Raw genomic sequence first — 26,402 nt, forward strand, 5'->3', positions numbered from 1 at the left:
AACAGAGTAAAACTGAAAGAGAAAAAATTTTTATCAACCTATTCACCATTACATGCAACTATCAATAAAAGGAATTTCTTTCAGAAAAAAAAGAAAAGCCTAGATTAGTAGGACAATACTCTTTCATGACAAACACCTAGAGAGGCAAACATCTTAGAGAGGTGTTATGCATGGATTTTCAAAAAAATTATGGTTTTTGTATTTCCAACAACCTACAATTCCCCCAAGTATTCCCCAAAATAAAAAATATCAGTTTACAGTTAAAAACAATGCAAAAAACTGAGATATTTGTTCAGTCACACTGAGTACTAAAGAGAATCAGAACTGGTGTTAACTTAAAAAGAACATGGATCCCAGCTTCAACTTTAACTTTTCTGTTCCAATTTCCAGAATTAATCCAGTTGACATAAGCCTCCACTGGTAAAACCAAAACAGCATGGACTGATCACATTTCTCCCCAAATAATGAGACAGTGTTTTCTGATTTGAGAAACCCTAAGATTTTGTCCAATGCACTTGACTTCTTTAAATACATTAAAATTTTCTTTTAATAAAGAAAAATGAGCACTCAAAAATGAGTATCTCAAAAATGAGTATCTTCTGGGATTTCCCTGGTGGCACAGTGGTTAAGACACTGCGCTCCCAAAGCAGGTGGCCCAGGTTCAATCCCTGGTCCAGGAACTAGATCCCACATGCGTGCCGCAACTAAGAGTCCGCATGACACAACTAAGGAGCCAGCGAGCCTCAACTAAGGAGCCCGCCTGCCACAACTAAGACCCAACACAACCAAATAAGTAAATTTTTAAAAAAATGATTATCTTCTTACTGACCACCATCATTAATAATACTTATCACCAAATTTTGGACAGATGCCCTGGCACCTACTCATTATTTTCTGGTCAAAACAACGTGAGTGATAATACATTTGGCAAACTTGAGTAATAATACCTCCACAAACAATGGTAATTATGGATCTGAGAAAAAAGACCTAAGCACTCAACAAATCAATGCAATTAAGGAAAAAAGCCAGAAAATCATAAAATAATGAAAAAAGGTTGGCTCAAATTTGTTCTCTAAAATGTACTACTTGGACTATTTAAGGGAAATTAGACTCATTTGTTATCTTTCCAAGGAGCTACTTAATGTTTATAGTACTGATCCTTATACAATAGTGCTTTTAGGTTGTACAAGAATTTCACTGAATTTACCTCGTTAAAAGAAGTGAGCTAGAACTCACACAAATCATTATAGAATACAGAAATTTCTGATTTGACACTATTTGTTACAACTTAAAGTGAGCCTGTAACAGAGGCTTGTCTTTTTTTTTTTTTAACATCTTTATTGGGGTATAATTGCTTTACAACGGTGTGTTAGTTTCTGCTTTATAACAAAGTGCATCAGTTATACATGTACATATGTTCCCATATCTCTTCCCTCTTGCATCTCCCTCCCTCCCACCCTCCCTATCCCACCCCTCCAGGCGGTCACAAAGCACCAAGCTGATATCCCTGTGCTATGCGGCTGCTTCCCACTAGCTATCTACCTTCAGAGGCTTGTCTTATGTAGTATTTTCATAATGTCTTTTCTAGCTGAAATTCAAAGAATTATAATCTTTTAATCCATTTAATCATTTAATCCATTCACAATGTAAACTAAATGTGAAGTAGGCAAACTGAAGAAAGGAGTCCTTCACATAAAAGGCCTGGAATAGGGACTTCCCTGGTGGTGCAGTGGTTAAGAATCCACCTGCCAATGCAGGGGATGTGGGTTTGAGCCCTGGTCCAGGAAGATTCCACATGCCACGGAGCAATTAAGCCCGTGTGCCACAACTACTGAGCCCACATGCCACAACTACTGAGCCCACATGCCATAACTACTGAAGCCCACAAGCCTAGAGCCCGTGCTCCGCAACAAGAGAAGCCACCGCAATGAGAAGCCCATACACACCGCAACTAGAGAAAGCCCACACACAACAATGAAGACCCAACACAGCCATAAATTAAATAATTTTTAAAAAAAGACCTGGAATAAATTTGAAGTTATCATCTAAGAACTTATATATACAAAGAGGAAAACCAGTATACAGAAATGATTACAGTACTAGAGCCTGACAGGAGGCCCATAGCTCAAGGCCATTATGGTCTGTCCAGGATGTCGTTAAGCCACTCTAGTCCTTTGGGATCATCAAAAGTTAAAACTTGCTTAACATTTAAAGACAAAAGCTGCTTGGAATTTCTGTTTCTTTGAAAAAGGGCCCCAAAATCGTTCTGTTTTCTAAAGCTCTCATACACATTCACATATATTAAATTTTTAACAGAAAATTTCAGCACAATCTGTTAAACATTAAATTAACCTAGTCTTAAATCGTACCTTTATTAGTGACCCACACATTTCATTACTTCCCCTAACAAATTTCATCATCGAGGAATAGATTTCTGTCCTTTTACATTGTGAGCACTAAGTTCTTAACTAGAGAATAATGTACCAGCCCACAAAATTTCAGGGAAGAGGAGAGAATCAAGTACATGATCTTAGACCCTAAATTAAGAACCCCCGCTTTTAAAGAGAAAGGAGGAACACACCACTCTCTTATCTCGCACTGTCCTACACAACAGTAATGAAATATCCCTTACACATATTGGCAGAGCAACATTTTATCATGTCAGTTCCTGACTTAAGCCAAAAGAAACTCCCCCAAAATAAAAATAAACCAGCCTAAACAAAAACAAGTGAGAAGAGGCGGGGTTGCACAACACTGTGAATGTACCAAATGCCACCAAATTCTAAAATGGTTAATTTTATGTTATGTGAATTTCACCTCAAAAAATTGCATATGTATGTATTTTTTGGCTGCGTTGAGTCTTCGTTGCTGCACGTGGGCTTTCTCCAGTTGTGGCGAGCAGGGGCTACTCTTCGTTGCTGTGCGCGGGCTTCATTAGTTGCAGGACGCAGGCTCAGCAGTTGCAGCACATGGGCCCCAAAGCGCGTGGGTTTCAGCAGCTGCAACGCGTGGGGTCAGTAGTTGTGACGCACGGGCTTAGATGCTCCGTGGCATGTGGAATCTTCCCAGACCAGGGATCAAACCCCATGTCCCCTGCATTGGCAGGTGGATTCTTAACCACTGCACCACCAGGGAAGTCCCTGTATGTATTTTTAAATGAGACAGTTTTTTGTTTGTTTTTTTTTTAATGAGACACTCTTGATCACACACCAGAGACGAATATGGTCAGATTCTCTAAAACACAGGATGGTGAAAACTGTTGTCTGGGGCTTCCCTGGTGGCGCAGTGGTTGAGAGTCCACCTGCCGATGCAGGGGACACGGGTTCGTGCCCCGGTCCGGGAGGATCCCACATGCCGCGGAGCGGCTGGGCCCGTGAGCCACGGCCGCTGATCCTGCGCGTCCGGACCCTGTGCTCCGCAACAGGAGAGGCCACAACAGTGAGAGGTCCGTGTACCACAAAAAAACAAAAAACAAAAAAAAAACTGTTGTCTGCTTTAGAAGCCAAAGAAAAAGCAGCCAAGATAGAGTTCAAAGAATAAGTCAAGTATTTGCTGAAGAGCCTCAAAAATCAAGTTCCTTCTGGGAGCGGGGGGAATTTATTCCTCAGGATAGTCCCACGGCAAAGCCAAGCCATCATGGAGCTGGAAGTCACACTACCTTTTTACCAGATCAAACTAGAGAAGTCACTGGCTGTTCTGAGGACCTGAGGTATGACCTCAGAACATTGTTAAAAAAAAAAATAACAATGCTGCCACAGTCAAAAGCACAATCACTCTAACTTTCCTAGCCCAGAGTATGATGTCATCGCATTTCAGAAAAGGTCTCCCTGTACAGGATTATACATCTAGATTTAACATAACCTAGTTTCTACTAAATATAGCTTGTAAAAGTCCCTTCTCAACTACTCCTCCCTCCTTCCGGTGCCCGTAAAGAGAATAAGGCCACAAAAAAATTAATAGGGTCTTAATTTCAAATGGCTCTCTGGGAAATGGCAGCTAAATTAGAGTTGGCGAGGCCACTAAATCCCCTCTACGCATAAAGTAGGACTTTACACAGTTGGTGCTAGTAGGGAAAAAGTGAACAGTTGACCAAATTATAAAGCAGAAAAGTCATTTCAGCAATCTTTCATTACAAGGGTGAGAGGTGCTAATCAGATATTTGAATAATGCAAAGACAATGGCATCTTCAGGTATCATTGATTGCCTAAGAAATGACAGCAGACAACTCATTACAACAGACACACCTGCAATTTCCATTTAAAAATGACCACAAAATAATTTGTTAATATTATCCGGTAAGAAAAAAGCTCAAAAGTTTTACATTCAATTCTTAACTGAAATAAACTCTGGGAAACTTACGCCTGGAAGGAGAGAAAAGAAGGAAGAAAGGAAAATGCGTCCTACCTGATTCGTTCCCTGTTCAGCTTGGTTCGTAATATTTTAAAATACGGGTGTGTTGAAGAAGAAAAAGAAAAGATGGAAGAGCTGGACTTTCTTGAGTCTCTTAAGTCACAGAACGTTAGCTTTGTATTAAGTTTACCACCCAATTTTCAGTGAGGCTATTTGCAGAACACACTATACTTTCTGCTTCTTTGGGAGTTTAAAACTATTAAGATACCTGCAAACAGTTCTCATCTTACCACCACGCTTAGTCATCATTGGAATGTGTCACACGTTTTCCTGTACAGCTGCATCTCCTTCATCTGCTGCTTTCTATTATGACTCTGTAAGTGTACCCTGAGGCTAAGCAACAGAATTATACCAGGGAGGTGATTAATAATTTAAATTGTTCCTCACTGAGACCACTTCCTTTGTCATTCTTCCTTTTCTAAACTTACTGAGTTTTCTTTACTTTCTCTTTTAAACCACATGATTATAAGTGTTTGGCATTTAAAAAACACTTCTTAAAAGTCAAAGTTTAATGAAGCATTCACACTTTATTCACACTGCTTCATAATGAAGCAGCCAGGTGAGTTTAAAAAAAGTCTGCCCCGCAAATGGGCACTGTTTTCAGTGCTCTGAAAACAAAGAGCATGAATCAATTCTTTGGATTCAAAGAATATGGAATAACAGGAAGTTCCAGTTTCTTTACCTCTGTCTTAATCTACAGTCTTTCTCAAACCAGACCGCTCCTCCTAAGACCAGAAAGAAAAAACTCCGGGCTAAGATTTACTCCCACCTGCTTCCCCATCTCTCACATCGGGTCAATTCTGGAGGTTTCTCTTCCCTTTCTCCAATGTCAGGAATTCCTCTTCTTTCCCCAGGTGGTCAAGATTCTAGGGATATGTTCCTCCATTACGAGGTGAGGAAGAGGTGTCTCAACCTCAAATTACAGAAGACGGGCGAGGTCTGCCCATCTATGAGCAAAACTTTGGGGGAACCCCTTTCCCCTTCTGGTACCTGGACACGTCCCAGCCTCTCAGTGAACGACGCCAAACCGGGAAGAAGGTTCTCCCCTCGGCCTCCAGTCTCTACCGGCCACACCCCTGGCCTCTGGCCCACCTAACCCCCCACTTCGAACATATCTTTTCCCCAGTGCCCCCCAACTCCCAGTTGCCACCCCGCGGATTCCCTCACCCCGCTCCAGCGGTGGAGTCCCTTTCTCCAACCCTCTTCCTCACAACGGTCACACCCGACGGCTCACTCCATCTTCAACGGTCACGCTCCTAAGATTCCTCTCCTCCGCCCGTCTCCAACCAAGCCTGGCCCCCTTCCCCATGAAAGGGGGACACACCCCAAAGTTAGCCGCCCTGAACTCACCGGAGGCAAGGGCAGGGGTGGCAGCAGCAGCCACAGAGCACGGCCCGAGCGGTGTTGTAATGGTTTCCTGCACGTCACGACTCCTTCTCCAGGTCTAAGCCACTGCGCAAAACCCACTTTGCCAGGGACAAAGATGGTGGACAGGAAACTCTGACTTCAGAAAGCCTCGCCGTGTGACGTCATCCAGGCGCGCGGGAGAGCCAGAAAGGCGGTCATCTCTGTCGCCTTGGAGACGGAAAAATTTTGAGCAGTCGGGAAGCGACCTGAGGTCCGGGCCTCCGAGGAAGTTCACTGACTATCGAAATGGATCTATTAAACAAGCTGACATTCCCTGGATTTGTTTCCTCGCACAGGAGTTGTCTTAAAAACTTACACATAGGGATAGTGAAACACCCTGTTTTCTTAAAAAAAAAAAAACCCAGCTAATTTCCCTGGCCAGTTCAGGAATGTGGACAATGGTGATCCAGCCCAAGACCATACAAGGGCAGTGGGACTGGTGGAGAGTTGTGCAAGGAAAAGAGGTTGACATGGCCTCAGATCTGAGTTTGAATCCATCTGAGACCGAATCCCTGTCCTGAATGTGATTAGGAAAGTTACTTAACGTCTCCTCAACCTTAGTCTTACTTGTGAAATAAATCCAGTGATACAACTCTCTCCAGCCTGTGAAGTTTAAAGTAGGTAAGGCGCCCAGCATGTAATAGGCGTGCTTACACAAAAGTAAGTTCCTTTCAGAAACCAAGACCTAGATATCTCTGTACCTTCCCCTCTAAACGAAAACTTCCCACCTAAAACTGGTCTAAGTAATAATAAAGCCTTTATCCAAACAAGAAGAAAAGGAATGTGAAGAATGAGAGCCTGAGGCAGAAGCTGGGAAAAAACCAAAGTGCAAAGCGGACTGAGAAGTAGAGAGGTAGAAGGAAAAGCAGGTGGTCATAATCATTTAGGACGTTTTTAGAGTTCTATGAAAGTATAGGAACTATATACTATATCTCTGAGGCCTAGCCGCCCCCTCCCCAAAATTTGTTGAATGGATAAATGTATGAGTGGATAAATGTATGAGTGAGTGGTCAACAACAACAGTTGCTATAGAGAAAAGGAGGAAGGGCCGAAAAGTGTCCAAGGATTTAGCAGCACAAAGGTCTTTGATGTCATTGCTGAGACCATCAGCAGAGATACTGAAGGCAAAAGCCATGCTGAAGAAGTCTGAAGATAAATGGGAGGTAAGGAAATGAAAACAGATAACTCTAAGAAAGTATGGCTGAAAGAGAAGAGATATAGGATGGTATCTGAGGGAGAAAGTAGCAAGCATTTTAAGTTCTATGTTCATACATTTTCTTTACACTAACCCTTTAGCAATACCATGGGTTCAATCATTTTTCCTACCCACATGACTCCAAAATATCTATCTCTAGCCTTGACCTAGTCCCCAAACTTCACCACCAAATTGCTAACCGCACTGATCGTAAGTCTGCACATATGGCCCACCCAAATTAAGCAAATCATAAGAGTATGGGGGGGTGTTTAAAAAATGTGGTTCCAGGTACAACTCATAGAAGACAGAGGTGGATTTTGTAAAGAGATGCCACCAGAAAAATCTTTGATTGATACCTCTCCCCGGTTCAGAAACTTTCAACAGCTCCTCATTTCCTAATTTGTACAGAACCTATCCTCCCAGTTTTCCCCATTTCTTTGCTCCTTAGTTTTCTCATCTATAAAATGGGAGAAATACTAATATCCAATCATAATATTATTACAAGGATGAAATGAATTAGTGTACGTAAAGCACTTAGAACTATGCCTGCACATAGTATGGACTATGTAAATATTTGCTATGATTGCAATTATTTGAACAAATTACACTGCCAGAAATTACTAGCCGGAAATCTGGGGGTCATTCTTGATTTCTCTCTCTCTTAACTGCCACATTCATTCCATCTCCAAGTTGTCAATCCTACCTTCAAAATATATTTCAAATTCATCCAATCCCTTCTATTCACCTCATTATTCCAAGCCACCATCGCCTCTTGCCTGAACTACTAGAAACCTCAACTCTCCTCCCATTATTCATACAGCAGCCAGATTTTTGTTTCATTTTTTTGAAGTATAAACGAACATTCCAAAAAGTGCACACCAAAAATATAAAGTTTGATGAATTTTCACAAAGTAAATGTAACCACATAACCATTACGGGGTCATCTTAAAAATATAAACCTGGTCATGACTCTGGTGTATAAATCCTTCAGTGACCTCCCATTATACTTTGACTAAAATCCAGTTTCCTTCCCATGGCCTATGAGTGGTTAGGCTCCTGTCTACCTCTCTTAATATCATTTTATCCTTTCAGTCACTCCTCATTTCCTCTTCATTTCACCTCTTGCTAGCTTTTGCAGCTCTCAAATAGGCCAAGCTCTTTCCCATCCTAGGGCCTTCACAACTACCGCTCCTCCTACCTAATATTCGTTTTCCCCAACTCCACACAGGGCTGGCTGGCTTATAATTTAGGTCTCACTTTAATTGTAATCTCATAAAGGCACTCCCTGATTACCCAGTCTAAAAGGTTCTTCTCTCCCAGGCCCCACTGCCACCCCCATCATAGCCCTCTTATTCCATTTGTAAATTATGTATTAGTCTCTTTATTTGTTTATTATCTCTCTCCCCAACTAGACTGTAAATTCCATGAGGGCAGATACCAAGTCTGTTTTTATTACTACTGTCTACCCAGCGCCTAGCATAATGCTTGGCGCACAGGATGTATTCAGTAATAAATGAGTAAGTAAATTATTCAGGAATAAATGAATGAATGTCCACGAGCAAAGTACTAAAACTAGCATTTAAGAGCCTCTATATTATGGTCAACAGTATAGACTATGTATTATTGGTCTACTTTCCTCTCTATATTTAAAGCAAACAATTTCCTCCTCAAATACAATCCACGCTGCTCCCTTAGCCTGGAAAACCCTGTCACCATAACTGTAACTTTCCCCAAATGTACTCATCTTTTGAGGTCCACCTAATCCACAAAACTTTCTCAGTGGACATCTGGTCCTGATGTAAGATGCAGGAGATACCAGGTTACATCGCTGTATTAGAAAGCAACTGGCAGAAAGAAGCTGAGATAAAACGTGAGGTTAGAAACGATCTTCCCCTTGGTTACAAAGGCCAATATAGCTTCTGTTTAAGCTAGTTTGAACGGCCTCATTTCTCCCAGCTGTTATTGTCTCTTCCTCTAAACTCACCATATTAACCTATCTGATGGCTCTTCACCCCTTTTAACGTAAGTGCAATCAATTTTTGTCTTGCTTATTACACCATAAACCTGGGAGTGGGATTTGTGACGAGGTGTTTATTATTTATTGGCTGTAATAATTGACATTGTTAGTTTTGACTGCCTTTTTTCTCACATAACAACATCAGTTTACTTTTGGAATATTCTCAAAGAACTATTAAGGTGTCTTGCACTCTTCTGGCTAAGAGTGAAACAGGGAGTGGAGATGAAATCTGAACCAAGGTCAGTCAATAGGGATCTGAATCATAAGTACAGTGACAGAAATTTGTTGAAGCTCATTCATTGCAACGACGATGCCTGTATGACACTTTGCTAATTCTTGCTAGAAACATCCAGTAGGACTGTGTAATTCCTGTTCCCTCAGAGCTGGTTTTCCTTATTTTGTTAGCTACTCCATATTCTTCTAATAAATTTTTTAGTTTAAATTAGCCTGTTTTCTGTTGCTTGTAACCAAAGAACCCTAACTGATACCAATGTTTAACTAACTTCCCACTCATCTTAGGTGATGCTATTTGTCAACTTTGTCTTTTTGCTGTTCACTTAAGAAAAGCCTCTCTGTAAGAGCTACCACTGACCAAGAACCTAAAGCTAGGTGTTTTATATAGATACATTATCTCTACTCCTTAAAACTCTGTAAGGTAAAATCTTCCATCAATGTGACTTTCTCCAGCAGCTATCCAATCAGACTATAAAACACTTTTTTTTTTTTTTTTTTTTTGGCCACGCTGCATGCAGGATCTTAGTTCCCCTGGCCAGGGATCCAACCCATTCATCCTGCAGTGGAAGCACAGAATCCTAACCACTGGACCGCCAGGGAATTCCCTGAAACACTTTTTGGAACCACAATTACGGTTAATTTGCAAGATTTTATTTCTCCTATTGAAACAACTAAACCCAAACCTTGTTCCAGCGTTCTCATTATGTGAAACAATTAACTATCTTTATACCATAACGTCCTCTATGGTAAGTAAGCAAATAATATCTTCCATTTCTAGCTATTTAGCCCAGGGGTTGAGGGGAGAGGTTGGAGAGAGAGGAGATGAACTTTAACTATTATCCAAATTCAGTAAACCTGCAGCTACTCAAGGCAATTGCATACGATGTAAAAGCAGTTTGCAAAAGGTCAGGTTAATTACATTAAGTTTGGTATACAATGAAAAGTACCTTCTCTGCCAAGCCTCCCCAATTCAAGCTAGTTAGAATTCAACAGCATCACTCCGTTTTAGCACTGTATTCATATCGCTAATGTGACGCATCCTACCGTGTTCGAGGGTAGGAACCATTTTCATTTAGTGTAGCAAGTGCCTAGAGTTCTGCTTGAACGTAACCTAACCTAGAAGACAATTAAGGTACCAGCTTGAATGAAAAATAATCGTCCCAAATTCTGAACACCAGCAGGAAATTTTTTTTTTTTAATAATTGGCAGCCATAAGGCTAAGGCTTCTATCTCGGCTTTGTCGCTTCAAATCGTTCCCGAAGGCGGCAAAAATAGTGAGCCACCACCCCCGCCGCAAGCAAAGTGAGCCTTCCATCTCCACATTCCCTTGGGTCCCTCGCCTCTCTCTATCGCCCCATGGAACAAAGGCCTCAGCAACAGGCCGAGCTCTGGCTCCGGGCGCCAGACTTCAGTGCGGCGACCCAACACCTTGCCAAAAAGACTCTGTAGAGAGATAGATATCAGAGCTGTGGCTTTCCAACAAGACAGCGATGCAAAACCAGCTAAGAAAAGTAAAACCAACCAGCGGAAAACTCCTCTCCAACCGACCCCGCTGGAACCTTCTTTACTTTCAGCTGGGGGCGGAAGCGGAAGTCGCTGTGAGATCATAGAGTTCTCTAGTTCCGGTCGCGGGGCCGCGTTCGGGGCTAGAGCGCCTCTCCATGGCCACCGGTTTCCAAGCGGCTTCTATTTCCGGTTGCGGCTTCTGACGTAAAGCCGAGAGCTCCTTTCAAACGCGGCGTTGCGGGTTCCTCGCCCCTCGCCTGGGGTCAGCTCGCAAGGACTGGCGCGGGCGGGGGGATTGCACAGCCCACAGCTGAGCCAGGCCGTTGGCGCCGGCCTGCACTGGCACCTTCGATCCCTCAGAGCCGCCTGGCTTTTGAGCCCTCCGGATTGGGAGTCCGTGATTGGCCGCCTCCAGGACTGCCGCTCGAGAGGCCAGCGCTCCTTCGCCGTACCTGTCCCCCCATAGTCACGCTTTTCCCTGTGAGGTGCAGCATTAATCAACTCACCTCTCCCACACACTACTTCCCTAACGTGGGTGTCCGCGTTGACTTCATTCTTCACCTTCACTTGAGACCCCTCCCCTCTGCCTCCGGAAGAGGTCTTTTTTGCCCAGTTCCTGTAAAATAGCACCCATCTGGCACCCCCAGAAAGTTCATGCTTACTAGAGAGTTTGTGGGCAAAGTGAAACCCAGTGCACACACGAAACTATGGCTGAGCACGGGGCTCACATCACAACTGCTTCGGTGGATGACCAGCCATCCATCTTTGAGGTGGTAGCACAGGACAGTTTAATGACAGCAGTGAGACCTGCTCTTCAGCATGTGGTCAAGGTAAGGATTTAATTCTCTGAAAAGTTTTAGGAACGTCCGGGTAAAAACCAAGCCAATAATCTGAATTTATTTGTTGGCCTAAGTCTTGAAATAACCAATTAGCATATAATGCACATCACATGATTTAATGGTTATGGAGTCTCTTGTTATGTGTACTGAATACCCAGCACTTCAGGGAGGTTAAGGTAGACCCAGAAAGAAAAGTGTGGAAATTCAGAGGGAAAGAAAGGAAATATAAATACAAGGCATAGTAGCTGTGTAATGGAATGAATTTCATTTATTTATTTTGCTTTAGGTTCTTGCAGAATCAAATCCTGCCCGCTACGGCTTCTTGTGGAAGTGGTTTGATGAAATCTTCACCCTGCTAGATCTTCTGCTCCAGCAACATTATCTGTCTAAAACCAGCGCCTCGTTTTCTGAAAACTTTTATGGCTTAAAGAGGATCGTAATGGGAGACACACACAAGCTTCAGAGACTGGCCAGTGCTGGTCTCCCAAAGAAGCAGCTTTGGAAGTCAGTTATTTTCCTGGTTCTTCTTCCCTATCTGAAAGTGAAGCTGGAGAAGCTGATTTCTAGCCTGAGAGAAGAGGATGAATATTCCATCCATCCCCCTACTTCCCGCTGGAAACGATTTTACAGAGCCTTTTTGGCAGCCTACCCATTTGTTAACATGGCCTGGGAAGGCTGGTTTCTTGTACAGCAGCTTCGATACATCCTAGGAAAGGCTCAGCATCACTCACCACTGCTGAGTCCGGCTGGGGTTCGGCTAGGTCGACTTACAGTTCAGGATATACAAGCTCTGGAGCACAAACCAGCCGGAGCCAGCATGATGCAGCAACCAGCTGGGAGGTGAGGCCTTAACATTTCCCCAACATATTTGATTAATAAATCCTAAAATCTTATCCCAATTTTATGAAATTTACCCCCCTCAGTCCACTTCGGGGTATTTCATAAAATCATCGAAAAATTCTTGTGTCCATAAAACAAGGATTGCCATCCTGGTAACCTTCCTCATCATAATGGCTACATTTTTGCACACACTTGCTATGTACCAGGCCCTTTGCTAGGTGTTTACGTATATTATCTCAATCCTCATCACAGCTCAATGAAATAAATGCATTAGCACCACTTAACAGTTGAGGAAACTAAGTTCTAACATTTGAGTACCTTGCCAAGGCCACACAGCTAATAGGCGGCAGAGCTGAGATTCAAGCCAGATCAGTACAATTCTAAAGACTGCTCTTAACCATGGTGCTACCCCGCTCCTAGTGTCTGTGTTCTCTGACAAGTTCAAATATATTCCTCAGTACTGCTGAGTTGTTTTTTAAGTGAGTTATTTCTTTTTCTGGATATACTATCTTCCACCCCCATAAAAGGTCTATATAATCAATGGCTCATTAACTTCTTTCTCAAAACACAAAGCAAACAAAGCCCTAGTCATTAAAAACAAAGCTTAGCTCCTAGAACTCCTAAAATACGGTAGGTCAGAAAGAGGAATTGTTTCGAATAGACACTTACAAGAGAAAACGCCAGTCCAGCAACTATTCAATCCCCAAGCTGAATCAACGATTCTAATGAAAAGTGTAAGAATTACACGCGTATTAGTTGTTCTGTGATTGTACCTAAATAAACAGTTTCTCCTTTTGCCTCCTTGTTCTGTTCTCCAAACAGCGTTGGCGAGAAGATGAAGTCAGCTCTGAAGCAAGCCGTGGGAGGTGCCGCCTCATGCCTCTCTACTGGCCTTTCGGTGGGTGTATTCTTCCTGCAGTTCCTTGAGTGGTGGTATTCATCCGGAAACCAAGAAACCATCAAGTCATCGACTGCCCTGCCTACTCCACCACCACCGGTACATCTAGACTACAATTCTGATTCTCCCCTGTTGCCCCAAATGAAGACTGTGTGCCCACTGTGTCGTAAAAACCGGGTGAATGACACCGTTCTCGCCACCTCTGGCTATGTGTTTTGTTATCGCTGTGTGTTTCATTACGTGAGGAGTCACCGAGCTTGTCCCATCACAGGTTATCCAACACAAGTACAGCATCTGATTAAACTGTACTCCCCTGAGAACTGAAAGGGATCAGCACCTTGTCTCACCACGAAATGACTGCGCTATAAGGCCAGAGGGCTGGCTTTCCACACGGTAAATAGCATTGTTTGATCATCCTCAATTTCATCCTCAATTAATAATTGTATGAACTTTAAACAGCCACGTGGATTTCTTTAAAAGGATGTACTCGTTGATCTTAACCTTTTAGCTTGCTCCCTAGACACCTCTACTTAGAGTTGATCAAGCTGGTCAGAGTGAGAGAATCAGGACTGGCAGGGGATGTGAGGGTCAGCATAGAGAAGGGGATCAAAGAGGGTACTCGGCACAGAAGCTTTTCCCGTCCCCTTCCTTAAAGGACAAGAGGTATAGAAGCTCTCAGGAAAAACCCAAGTTAGACCTCGTAGAGTGGGTAGTGAAGGGGAAGCAGGCCTTTTGAGAAAGGAAAGCATTTATCTGCCTATGAGGAATAGGTTTTATCGGTTTGCAAACAGTATGAAATATGGACCTGCTTTTTTAATTTAATTTTATTTATTTTTTAATACAGCAGGTTCTTATTAATTATCACTTTTATACACATCAGTGTATACATGTCAATCCCAGTCTCCCAGTTCATCCCCCCCCACCCACGGACATGCTTTTTATAAAAATACTTAGAAACACTTTCTCCTTCCATATGCTGAGACTCATTTGTTAAGTAACATTTGCTATAGTTTATCACCTTTTAAAGATCCCTTTGTGAACCACACATATCTTCCTTGGGAAACTGGTTACAGGAAAATAGGGGTTGAATGTATATACAGAATAGTCTGAAGACTTCAGTGTGAAAGCAAAGCTATTAATGAAGAGATGAAGTAAAATACTGCCCTAACTATGACTGTGTAAAGACAGGAGCTTTTCATAAGCTCTTTCTGCTTGCTGTTAAGAGTTTGCTAAGCTGACATGAATTATTCTGGCTATTACTAAAGTTTCTATGAAACGCTTAAGTAAATTTTAAGAATAAATGTTTTTTGGCAAAGAGCTCTTCCATGTCATGATTATGTGGAAACTGAAAGATTAGTCGAGGTATTTAGAGGAAATTTTTCATTCAGGCCACCTTTGCCTTTTTTTTTTTTTTTGCGGTACGCGGGCCTCTCACTGTTGTGGCCTCTCCCGTTGCGGAGCACAGGCTCCGGACGCGCATGCTCAGCGGCCATGGCTCACCGGCCCAGTCACTCCGCGGCATGTGGGATCTTCCCGGACCGGGGCACGAACCCGTGTCCCCTGCATCGGCAGGCGGACTCTCAACCACTGCGCCACCAGGGAAGCCCTCTTTTTTTTTTTTTAAAGGTAAGTTTTTTTGCTTGTCTTTATGGAAATGAGGTTAGTCCTTTTTTATGTTTTTTATTTATTTTATTTTTGGCTGCGTTGCCGTGCGCGGCCTTTCTAGTTGCGACGAGTGGGGGCTACTCTTCGTTGCGGTGCGCGGGCTTCTCATGGCGGTGGCTTCTCTTGTTGTGGAGCACGGGCTCTAGGCGCACAGGCTTCAGTAGTTGCAGCAGGCGGGCTCAATAGTTGTGGCTCACGGGCTCTAGAGCGCAGGCTCAGTAGTCGTGGCACACGGGCTTAGTTGCTCCGCGGCATGTGGGATCTTCCCGGAACAGGGTTCGAACCCATGTCCCCTGCATTGGCAGGCGTATTCTTAACCACTGCGCCACCACGGAAGCCCTCAACTTGGTGCATTACTTGCAGGTTTCAGCTCACATACCATCTCATTTATGGAATCTTATCTTGTTCTTACAAGCATAGTCACCGTCACTCCTTAGAACACCCCAAGCACACTGTTCATATGTTTCTAACTCTCCAGAATGGCACTAGAGTGTAGTGGTCATGTATATGGACTATAGTATTTGCAAGCACCATAAACTCTCTGTTCCTCAGTTTCCCCATCTGTGAAAAGGGAATAATGACAGTACCTACCTCACAGAGCTGTTACGAGAACTGAATGAGAACAATGCGATAACACCTGGTGTTATCACATACGTTGTATTGCAATGAGTTCTTTAATACATGTGTTCCCCCTCTAGATTGTGAACAGGACATGTGTCTCATTCTTCTTGCTAACAGTAAAGGCTGCATGGCAGAATGATAGTAAATGGGTTTTGGAATCAGATAGATAGGAGTCCAAATCCCAGCTCTGCTACTTACTAGGTGTGTAATCTTCAACTTTACTTCCCTGAACTCAGTTTCTTCATTTATAAGATAGTGAAATTAATGCATGTCTTATAAGTTGTTACGAGGACAATTTGAGATCATCAAAGTTGCAGATCTGGCCCAAAGAAGGCAGTCACTAAATGGTGCAAATGATGGGTGGCCCCAGGACATAGTACCACGTTCAGAGCACAGTAAATCCTTAGTAACTGATTATCGAATGAAAAGCTGACGTTATATGCCAGGCACCATGCTAACCTTTTTATATACATCAGCGCACTTCATTCTCACAAGAACCGTATGGAGAAGGCACTATTATTATCTCCACTTTACAAAGAAGGAATGTGAGGTTTGGATTATCTTAACGAAGATTTCTAAGCCAAAAAGCGCTAGAGCTAGGATTTCAAGGCCCTTGGTGCTTTAAAAAACAGCTGACTGAATGAGACAATGAATGAAAGGAGACTTACCCAGAGTCAGGTGGTGGCGTGGTAGAACCAGCACTGTTACTCTTGGTCACCATGCTATCTAGTCTACTATTCTAGCCGAATCATCTTGACAAATGAATTGAGAGTGAGATGGACGCTGGTATTTGGCAGTTTGTGTCTACTGACCAGGAAAGCTGTGCTATACCTATCTCTGCTGATAAATTGAAACGCTCGGTGAATAAACACAAATAAATTGGGAGCTCTAGTTCTTCGCCAACTGTCAGCAGCGTGGCCAGATCATTTTCCCAAGACCTAGAAAAAAGCCACTGTACAAGCTACTCATTTCAAGTTGCTTTGTGGTATCAGAGCCAGAATGTGAGCTCCTCGCTGGCCTGATAATGTACTATTCATAGCCAGAGGACTTAACTAAGGAACTCTGAAGAAGGAAGAGAAACCCTCTTTGCTCATCTTTCACATTATCCTTCCTTCTCCTGATTTGGTCCCTAATAGTGCATTAAAGAATAAGAAGGAGAAAACAATACAGTTCCTAGTTCTTCTGCCCCAAAAATGTCCTTCCTGTTGATTGGGAAGGAAAAAGGAGGTACTTAGGTAGATTTCAGATTTTGAAGACTCCAAAGCAATCCAGAATCCCAAACTTGAAAGGCAGTGGAAGGAGTAGGGGCATTTGTATTAAACAGACCTGGCTTTGCATGCCAGCTCTTCCACTTAACTGGCCATGTAATCTCAGGTTCCGTATCATGTGCCACACTCCCAGCTTGGTCTCTTGTGCCCAAATGCATATGTCCAGTAAATGACGGTCCTTTTTATCTTTCTAAAAGTAAGTGATATCAGAAGGATTTCAGTGTGAGAGTGAAGCTGAGAATTAAGGTAGGTAGTAGAACTAAAAATGAGACTGGGGACCTCCCTGGCGGTCCAGTAGTTGAGACTCCGTGCTTCCACTACAGGGGGCGCGGGTTCGATCCCTGGTTGGGGAACTAGGATCCCAAATGCCGCGTGGCACGGCCAAGAAATAATAATAAATTTTAAAATGAAATAAAAGTGAGACTGAATTTGGAAATGACGTGAGTGAAAAAGGGTTAAAGTTGAAGCTGAGAGCAGACGTCTGCAGTTTACTATGTTGCTGTGCTGATTATTCGTCATGGTATGTATTCTGCCTCCTATCCTGGAAATAACTTTTGAGCCAGACAGGTACAAAGTGTCATGCCAACAAAGCAGAACTCCATAGGAAGAATAACCTCAGTTAAAATAAAAAAACCCTGAGGGGGTATTCAGAAACCTATTTCAGAATGCCATTTCAGCATAAGCAAATTGGAGTAGAAACAAAGAGTTGTTTGATGGTTTGACTTATGCGGAGAGAAGTATGTTAGTTTCCTGTGGCTGCAGTAACAAATTGCCACAACCTTGGTTGTTTAAAACAATAACACTTTATTCTCTCACAGCCAGAAGTTTGACATACGAGGGCAGAAATCAAGGTGTCAGCATGGGCTGTGCTCCCTTCAGACGCTCCAGGGGAGAATCCATTTTGTGCCTCTTCCAGCTTCCTGTGCCTGCCGGCATTCCCTCACTTGCAGCCATATCACTCCAATCTCTGCCTCTGTGGTCACATTGCCCCCTCCTCTTTTGTAGGTATCAAATCTCTCTCTACCTCATTCTTCTTTTTTTTTTAAAGATTTTTTTTTCGATGTGGACCACTTTTTCAAGTCTTTATTGAATTTGTTACAATATTGCTTCTGTTTTATGTTTTTGGTTTTTTGGCCGCGAGGCATGTGGGGTCTTAGCTCCCTGACCAGGGATCGAACCCACACCCCCTGCATTGGAAGGCGAAGTCTTAACCACTGGACCGCCAGGGAAGTGCCTCTACTGAATTCTTATGAGAACACTTGTGATTGGATTTAGGACCCACATGGATAATCCAGAATAATTTCCTCGTCTCAACATCCTTTCTTAATCACATCTGCAAAGACCCTTTGTCCTTGTAAGTTAACGTTCATAGGTTCATCATCGTCATCATCAATGATTGCTGGCCAGTATTCACTTGTTCCAGTTTAACCAGCATCCCCACAAGAGATAACTGTCTCTTACCTGTTTATTTTTTTTCACTTAATTGTTTTTTTTTAATTACTCAAACAATTGATGTTCATTGTAGGCCATTTAGAAAATACAGAAAAGTTAAAGAAAAAAAGGAAAGGAAAAGAAATTCAATGAAAAATCATCTGGAATCCTCTCACCCAGGGGTAGACAAACCTTCACCAAAGAGTATTTTTCTAGGCTGGGTCTTGTGTCCAACAAAGAGGAAAAGTAGGAAAAAGAGAATAAAAGTGAATAGAATAGGACAAACGATTTGGAAGGTGATAGAATAGGTTAATATTGCTCATAATAGATATGTACAGGACAGCTTAATCTAAAATAAATGTAGAGCTTTGAAATGAAATTAACCGTGACAGGAGATGCTTGTATGATGTATAGAAATAACACTCAGCCCTTTAGAGGAGGGACGTTTTAGCTTTGGCCCCTCACTTGAAAACCCCTGAATTCCCCCACTAATACTTCATTCTCTCCCAGAGGTCAGACCCTGGCCTGCCAATCTGCCCTATCATAGGCTTTTCTTGAGTCCTTATCAGCCTTCCTCAGGGGTCAATGTTATGAAGACTAGGGGAGTCTGGCAGAGTTCCTGCTCCTCCCAGGCTGATATCAAAGGGCAACAGGGGCCTCTGCGGGCCTCTCACTGCTGTGGCCCCTCCCGTTGCGGAGCACAGGCTCCGGACGCGCAGGCCCAGTGGCCATGGCTCACGGGCCCAGCCACTCCGCGGCATGTGGGATCTTCCCGGACCGGGGCACGAACCTGTGTCCCCTGCATCGGCAGGCGGACTCTCAACCACTGTGGCACCAGGGAAGCCCAAGACATTTGGACTGTTTTGAAACTTGGGAAATATAACATTCGAAAAAACAATTTTAATCTGGAGCAAAATAACATTTGAAAAAAACAAGTTGGCAAATGGATGACACAATCGAAACAGCAGAAACCTGCTACAGTTTCCAAAAAAAAGCCTGTCCGATGCAGAAAATGCACATTTGAAGCAAATTAAAGAATTTGGACATTGTTGAAAACAGGGCCCAATATCTTGAAGTTTCACCACAAAATTTTGAAAAAGTGCAAAGAACTTTTTTCTTTTTTTCCAAAACGGATCTTTTTGGTTTCTTGTTTTTTTGGGTTTTTTTTCTTTTCTTGTTGAATCTGCCCCAAGAGCTTCTTGTTTTTTGGTTGTTGTTGTTTTCTTTCTTCTTTCTTGATCCTCTTTTTTGTTGTTGGTTTTGAATTCTTGTCGCCCCAGCCCCCCTTCCTGCTCCTCCCCTTTCTGACTCCCCCTCCCCCCTCGCTGGGAGTGGAGGTGCTGGGTGGGGAGGAGCGGGGAGGAGTGAGGACGTTTAGGACAGGACCTCAGAGGGAAGGAGACCAGCCTGAACCGTTGGAAGGCCACTGGAGGTTCAGGAACAAAGGGAAGAATAGGATTGGGGGAGGACACAGAGAGGGCACTGCCCACCTAGGAGCTCCTGGCCAAAGTCAGGTGGAAGGAGGTGTTATAGAAGGTCCTAAGAGACAGGAGGCAGGAAGCTGTCTGTGGGGGGATGGAGGGGAGTGTCTCAGTGACCTGTTGGTTGACCTTCCGCCAGGAGGGAAGTTCCTAGCGGCATGAGGGAGGCGGGCAGAGGCACTGGGGACCAGCTGTGGAGGCCCAGGCCTGGATCTTATTTGCCCGAGTGCCCAGGCTGGTCAGAGATTGCAGGTGTCAAGAAAGAGGAGGGCCTGGAGGCCAGGGGTGACACCAGCACAGGCACTGTGGCTGCATCGTGGAGGAGCTGCAGGGGCAGGGACCCCGGCAAGCCCTCTCAGACTCCCACCCTCTTCCGGAATTAGTTACCCCTCAAGGGGCCTTCTACATATGGGAGTGATCATGGGATCCTTTGGGGACATGGCAAGAGAAGGGTCCAGGACTCAGGACTTAGGCCAGTTTGGGGGGTCCGAGACTAGAGCTGCACCCTGGCTTCATTAGGCAGGCTCTTTCCCACCCTGCCGCCTCCGGCCACAGTAATTAAGCTGGGGGTTGCCATGGTAACTGGGGAGGCGACCTAGAAAGGAATTAGGGTGAGGAGGAGACCAAGTCCCCAGGGACCCTAGGGCCTGGCAGCCCCTCATCCACAGACCAGGCTACCATGTGGAGCTGAGGCCCACGGCCTGAGTCGAAGGAAACGCCAGGACCCTCCCAGGATCTCTAGCTCCAGTGGCAGCCTTGGGAGCTCGCTCTTCCTAGGAGCAGGAAGGAGATTTGCTGTGTGTGTGTGTGTGGGGAGGGTTCCCCTGGGTCCAGCAGATGCCCTGAGGAGGGCCAGCCCCCAGCCCTGCCTCTGCTAGGCTTCTTGGAAGGTCTGCCAGGCATGGGGAGAAGTGCTGTAGGGCACACCGGCAGGAGGTGGGGAGGGATCTTCTGCCAGGGCTAGCTGGGGAGGGAGGGAGGGGGATCTGGTCTTGTCCCCCAGGGATGGGAGTGACATGTCCCCTGAGCTCTGGGCTGGAACTCAGCAGGCCTGGGAGCTGGGCGGTGCTGCTTCTGGTCTGACTGTGTCCTTGTCCCCCATCCCCCGGCCCACCTACCTGCCCCCTCCCTGCGCAGATATCCGGGACTCCGGGAAGAAGCCGGTGATGCTGTTCCTGCATGGTGGCTCCTACATGGAGGGCACCGGGAACATGTTCGATGGCTCTGTCCTGGCCACCTATGGCAACGTCATTGTAGCCACACTCAACTACCGGCTTGGGGTGCTCGGTGAGGGTGGGCAGCCAACTCTAGGGGCTGGAGTCTGGGAGGAGGGCCTGCCGGCAGGGCTTCTCTAAACCCAGCAGAAGCAGAATGGCTTCTGGGTTGGACTGAGCTGCCCAGAAAGAGGGCAAGCATGCTGTGACACCCCCAGGAAGCCCCCTTTCTTCCTCTACCCCCAGGTTTTCTCAGCACTGGGGACCAGGCTGCAAAAGGCAACTATGGGCTCGTGGACCAGATCCAGGCCCTGCGCTGGCTCAGTGAGAACATTGCCCACTTTGGGGGCGACCCCGAGCGCATCACCGTCTTCGGATCTGGGGCAGGGGCCTCCTGTGTCAACCTTCTGATCCTCTCCCACCATTCGGAAGGTACCAGCCACCTCCTCAGCCTGTCCCTCTTGTCCCCTTTCTCACACCCTCAACCCCACCAGGTCCCCCTTCTCCTCCCTCAGGCTGATACAGCCCAGCCTAAAGCCTGCCTGTCCCACCAGGGCTGTTCCAGAAGGCCATCGCCAAGAATGGCACTGCTATTTCTAGCTGGTCTGTCAACTACCAGCTGCTCAAGTACACGCGGCTGCTGGCGGCCAAGGTGGGCTGTGACCGGGAGGACAGTGCCGAGGCCCTGGAGTGTCTGCGCCGGAAGCCTTCTCGGGAGCTGGTGGACCAGGACGTACAGCCCGCCCGGTATGGGGGTGGGAGAGGGCCAGGTCCAGGCCTCCATTCTCCTTGCTGGTTCCAAGGAGGTTGAGGGTGAGAGGTGCCCGCAGGCCACAAGCATTCCATTTAGCCAGGAGAGGTGGACTTCAAGGCCCTCCCGGGGCCCTGCCTTCTCCCAGAAGCCTTCCCTAGGCAGAGGTGCCTAAAGAGAGCCAGTGTGCACGAGGCTCCATGAAGCGCTTGAGGGAGGACTTCCTCCTGAGAGGTCAAGTACCCTGAAGGGCTCAGAAGGTTTTAACTAGGGGAGAGGGGTCTTCTGAGCAGAGGACTCAGCAGGCTGTGAGCTGAGAGGAGGCCGGTGAACAGGTGATGCGACCTTGACCCCTTCTCCCCAGCTACCATATCGCCTTTGGGCCCGTGGTGGACGGTGACATAGTCCCCGATGACCCTGAGATCCTCATGCAGCAGGGAGAATTCCTCACCTACGACATGCTCATCGGTGTCAACCAGGGAGAGGGCCTCAGGTTCGTGGAGGACTCGGCGAAGAGCGAGGACGGCGTGTCCGCCAGCGCCTTCGACTTCACCGTCTCCAACTTTGTGGACAACCTGTATGGCTACCCGGAGGGCAAGGATGTGCTGCGGGAGACCATCAGGTTTATGTACACGGACTGGGCCGACAGGGACAATGGCGAGATGTGGTGCAAGACCCTGCTGGCGCTCTTTACCGGCCACCAGTGGGTGGCACCGGCTGTGGCCACCGCCAAGTTGCACGCTGACTACCCCTCCCCTGTCTACTTTTACACCTTCTACCACCACTGCCAGGCTGAGGGCCGGCCCGAGTGGGCAGATGCAGTGCACGGGGATGAGCTACCCTACATCTTTGGTGTGCCCATGGTGGGTGCCACCGACCTCTTCCCCTGCAACTTCTCCAAGAATGATGTCATGCTCAGCGCCGTGGTCATGACCTACTGGACCAACTTCGCCAAGACCGGGTGAGGGCCAGAGGGGCTGGGTCGCGCATCCCTGCAGGTCAGGGCACACACCGCCTCCATCCTCAGCCCCTTCTCTCCCTCTCCTTCACACGGCCATCATTCCTCCATCAAGGCACTCTTGCCTTTTCGACTCAGACACCTGCCAGACAGCTCCTCCGTGTGTGTTGGAGACGCAGAAGAGTTGGACAGGGAGGTCCCTGTCTTTTCTGGGGGGCGGGCTCACTTGGTGCCTTTGGCTCTGAGTCTGTCTCTCCTTCCCTCCCTTGCCCACCCAGCTCTCTCCTTCTCCTCCCAGAGCTCGGCCCTCTGAGTGCTCCCATCTGTGTATCTGAGTGTGTGTGAGGGTTTGTGTCTGTCTATTGCTGTCTCTGCCTCTCTCTCTTGAAATCTATTGATATCTCTGCTTGCTTTGATCTGGTTACTCTGTACTCGCTGGTTTCCCCCTGGCTGTCTCTCATGTCCTTTTGTGTCTGTTTCCATATGTCTCTATCTCATTCAGTCTCAGACTGCCTCTGTCACTGGTGGTCTGTCTCTTCCCTCTCTGCCCCTCTGCCCTCATCTCAGACTGTCTCTGGCAGTCTGGCTTCATCCCTATTTGTCTGTCTGTCCGTCCGTCTCTGGCAGTTTCTCTGTCTCTTCGTATCCGTCTCTGTCTCTCTTCCCGTCTCCCCAGCTCTCTGCATCTCTGTCCATCTCTCTACCCATTCCTCCCATAGCACGCCCCCACCCCTGCCTTTCATGGGAGCCTCACCCTTACTCCTCCTTTCCCTAACCCCCTGTGTCCACAGCGACCCCAACCAGCCGGTGCCACAGGACACCAAGTTTATGCACACCAAGCCCAACCGCTTCGAGGATGTGGTGTGGAGCAAGTTCAACAGCAAGGAGAAGCAGTACCTGCACATCGGCTTGAAGCCGCACGTGCGCGCCAACTACCGCGCTAACAAGGTGGCCTTCTGGCTGGAGCTCGTGCCGCACGTGCACAGCCTGCACACGGAGCTCTTCACCACCACCACGCGCCTCCCTCCCTACGCCACCCGCCGGCCGCGGCGCCCGCCCCCTGGTGCCCCCGGCACTCGCCGCCCCCCGCCTCCGGCCACCCTGCCGCCCAAGCCCAAGCCCGAGCCGGGCCCCCGGGCCTACGACCGCTTCCCCGGGGACTCCCGAGACTACTCCACGGAGCTCAGAGTCACCATGGCCGTGGGCGCCTCCCTCCTCTTCCTCAACATCCTTGCCTTCGCCGCCCTCTACTACAAGCGGGACCGGCGGCCGGAGCTGCGGTGCAGGCGGCTCAGCCCCCACGGCGGCTCGGGCTCCGGCGTGCCCGACGGAGGCCCCCTGCTCCCTGCTGCCGGCCGTGAGCTGCCAGCCGAGGAGGAGCTGGTGTCGCTGCAGCTGAAGCGGGGCAGGGGCGTCGGGGCGGAACCTGCGGAGGCCCTGCGCCCCGCCTGCCCGCCCGACTACACCCTGGCCCTGCGCCGGGCACCGGACAATTTGCCACTCTTGGCCCCCGGGGCCCTGACCCTGCTGCCCAGCGGCCTGGGGCCACCCTCTCCCACGCCGCCCCCCTCCCTCCATCCCTTTGGGCCCTTCCCCTCGCCTCCCCCCGCCGCTACCAGCCACAACAACACGCTCCCCCCATCCCCACTCCACCACTCGGGTATAGGGGGCGGCTCGGGGAGGCCCCCCTCCCCGGCCCTCCCGGCCAGCTCAGAAGGCAGGGAGGAGGACTTGGCGACAGGCTTTTGTCGTGTGGAGCTGTCACACGTCGAGGTGCTTTAGGTGGACATGGGTTTCCTCGCCGGGATGTGTGCGCTTCTCCCGCGCGGAGTGGCCCGTTCTCTTCTCCGGACCTGGGCCTTTGAACAACTGGGGGGGTGTTTTTTCCCCTCCGTCGTCTGGACACCCGTCTTCGGTGTGTGGAGACGTGGAAGTATTTTCCCACGTGGAGGTGTGCTTTCTCACGAGGGGGTGAGAAACCATGTGCAGTGTGAGGGTTTTTTTGCCGCCCTGGATGCATGTTGGCTCCCTCAAAGAATTTCTGTGGGGATTTGTGCCCCCACCTCCTCCCTCCTCCCACCCCCTGGAGACCCTGGAAGTGGTGTGTTCACAAACAGCGACCCTTGGCCACGGGACGACGCAGGGTGGTGCCTGGGAAGTAGCGAGGAAATCACAGCCCCCCTGCCCTGCCCCCAGCCCTCCCGCCCCAGCGAAGCATGTGTATCCCCCGTGGCACAAGTGAGGTGAAGCACGGTCTCCCCCGGGCAGGCCTCGCCTTCCACAGATGACAGACACACATTCCCTGCCGCGGGGAAGGGAGGAGATCTTGCATCCCTGTGCTGCCTAGGAACTTGTCTTCCCCTGGGTCCAGGATGCATTTCTGAGTGGAAACATGTTCTTGCATGTGGATGTACGTTTTCCCATGCAGACGGCCCCTTTCTCTGCAGCACTTCCCTGCATCTTAGGGCCTCAGGCCCAGCACTTAACTTCTCACACAGCAGGTGTGGAAGGACTTCAAACTGACAGAAGCTGAGGGGGAGGGACAAACCCTGAGGAGATGAACAGACCCTAAGCTTCCTTCCCCTAGAGTTCGGGGGGTGGGGTGTGGTGGGGGGCTGCATGGCACCTGTCACCCACAGAGGCCGTGCATGTTTGACCAAAGCCCTCACCGCGGTCTGAGGGCAGCCCTTCTTCCCTCAGTCCTCAGACCATCGCTCATCCGTGCCAAACTGGTGAGGTGGGTTTGAGGGGCAAAGACCCCCCAAAACGTGCCAAGGATTCCTCAGCCCTGGGCCAGGGCAGGTAGGATACAGGAGAGGGGGAGGTGGCAGCTAAAGGGGTCCCGCCTGTGTCCCTCTTCTCGCCATGTCTCATCCCTCCCTCTCTGCCCCTGTTTTCCCTCCCCCCTTCGCCGTCCCCCTCTGAAGACATCCCTTCCTGGTCTCAAGCCAGCTTCTCCCCTCAGCTGCCCACCCCCTCCTTTGACCTGCCCCCTCTCCCCTGGGCCCCCAGGGCTGAAGGAAAGGAGCAGTGGAGGGGGGAGAGGAGGAGAGCAGGGGAGAAAGGCTTCCCCGGACAGGTTGGGGGACAGAACGGGGTCAGCTGTACTGAGGAACAGATGGAGGGGGCAGTGGGGGACGGCGCTTGGGCAGACACCAGCAGGAAGAATTTGATTTGAAAGGATGTGTGTAAGGTGACTGCCCAAAGAGAAACGGTTTGGGCCTCTGGGGAAAGGAACAATGTCGGGAAGGGTTTCAAGGGACACCAGCTGAGAAGGAGCCAATCCTCGTCTGCTGGCGTTTTGTGGGTTCATTGGTGCCAAATTTGAATAGGGGGTGGAGTGCTGTCTTCCACTGACCCCCAAATCCCTGGTCTTGGCTCCCCAGAACTTTGCCCCCTGACTGTCCCTTCTGCCCCCACCTCCACCCACGGAAACTTAGTTCTTTTCCCACCCCTTCCCCTGCCTGGTCTAGCTCCTTTCCAAACAGCCCTGCCTTCTAAATGCTAGGGACCTGGGCCCTGAACCCTGTAGACAGATGCCCCCCAAACTGGGGCATGGGAGGGGGGCTGGGGGACCCCATGATTCAGCCACAGACTCCAATGCCCAGCCCCTGTCCCCAGAACAATTCCTTGACAATCCCATGTCCCCACCCCAACCCTTCGCGGC

At 47.7% G+C, this 26,402-nt stretch overlaps 3 protein-coding genes across 7 annotated transcripts in view; 2 read left to right on the forward strand and 1 right to left on the reverse strand.

The window, feature by feature from the left end:
- Nucleotides 1-10,909, reverse strand: part of AP2B1 (adaptor related protein complex 2 subunit beta 1) — a 124,590-nt gene extending 113,681 nt beyond the window's left edge. For 2 of the 5 annotated variants that reach the window (XM_089901052.1, XM_089901055.1), the window contains exons 1-2: nucleotides 10,786-10,908; nucleotides 5,761-5,985 (exon numbers count right to left, since the gene is read on the reverse strand). The gene's annotated coding sequence lies outside the window, so the exon portion shown is untranslated. Of the gene's footprint in view, nucleotides 1-5,577; nucleotides 5,618-5,760; nucleotides 5,986-10,785 lie in introns of those variants that run through there. The other 3 variants (XM_089901057.1, XM_089901053.1, XM_089901054.1) reach the window with 3 other exon arrangements.
- On the forward strand, nucleotides 10,906-14,664 carry LOC111171107 (peroxisome assembly protein 12). The gene is made up of 3 exons (XM_089901060.1): nucleotides 10,906-11,599; nucleotides 11,895-12,448; nucleotides 13,271-14,664. The coding sequence occupies exons 1-3, from the start codon at nucleotides 11,477-11,479 to the stop codon at nucleotides 13,668-13,670; spliced, it is 1,077 nt and encodes a 358-aa protein (XP_089757186.1). The 5' UTR covers nucleotides 10,906-11,476; the 3' UTR covers nucleotides 13,671-14,664.
- A 90-nt stretch (nucleotides 14,665-14,754) lies between these two features.
- On the forward strand, nucleotides 14,755-24,482 carry LOC149746746 (neuroligin-2-like). The gene is given in 6 exon segments (XM_089901061.1): nucleotides 14,755-21,099; nucleotides 21,273-21,458; nucleotides 21,581-21,773; nucleotides 22,142-22,738; nucleotides 23,527-24,370; nucleotides 24,372-24,482. Coding segments are annotated over 6 exon segments (2,121 nt in total). The 5' UTR covers nucleotides 14,755-20,828; the 3' UTR covers nucleotides 24,402-24,482.
- Nucleotides 24,483-26,402: the final 1,920 nt, after the last annotated feature.

The sequence above is a fragment of the Delphinapterus leucas genome, chromosome 19 (genome assembly GCF_059928025.1).
Source record: "Delphinapterus leucas isolate spDelLeu-1000000601 "Yukka" chromosome 19, BTC_Dleu_Yukka2, whole genome shotgun sequence".
NCBI classification, from domain to species: Eukaryota; Metazoa; Chordata; class Mammalia; order Artiodactyla; family Monodontidae; genus Delphinapterus; species Delphinapterus leucas.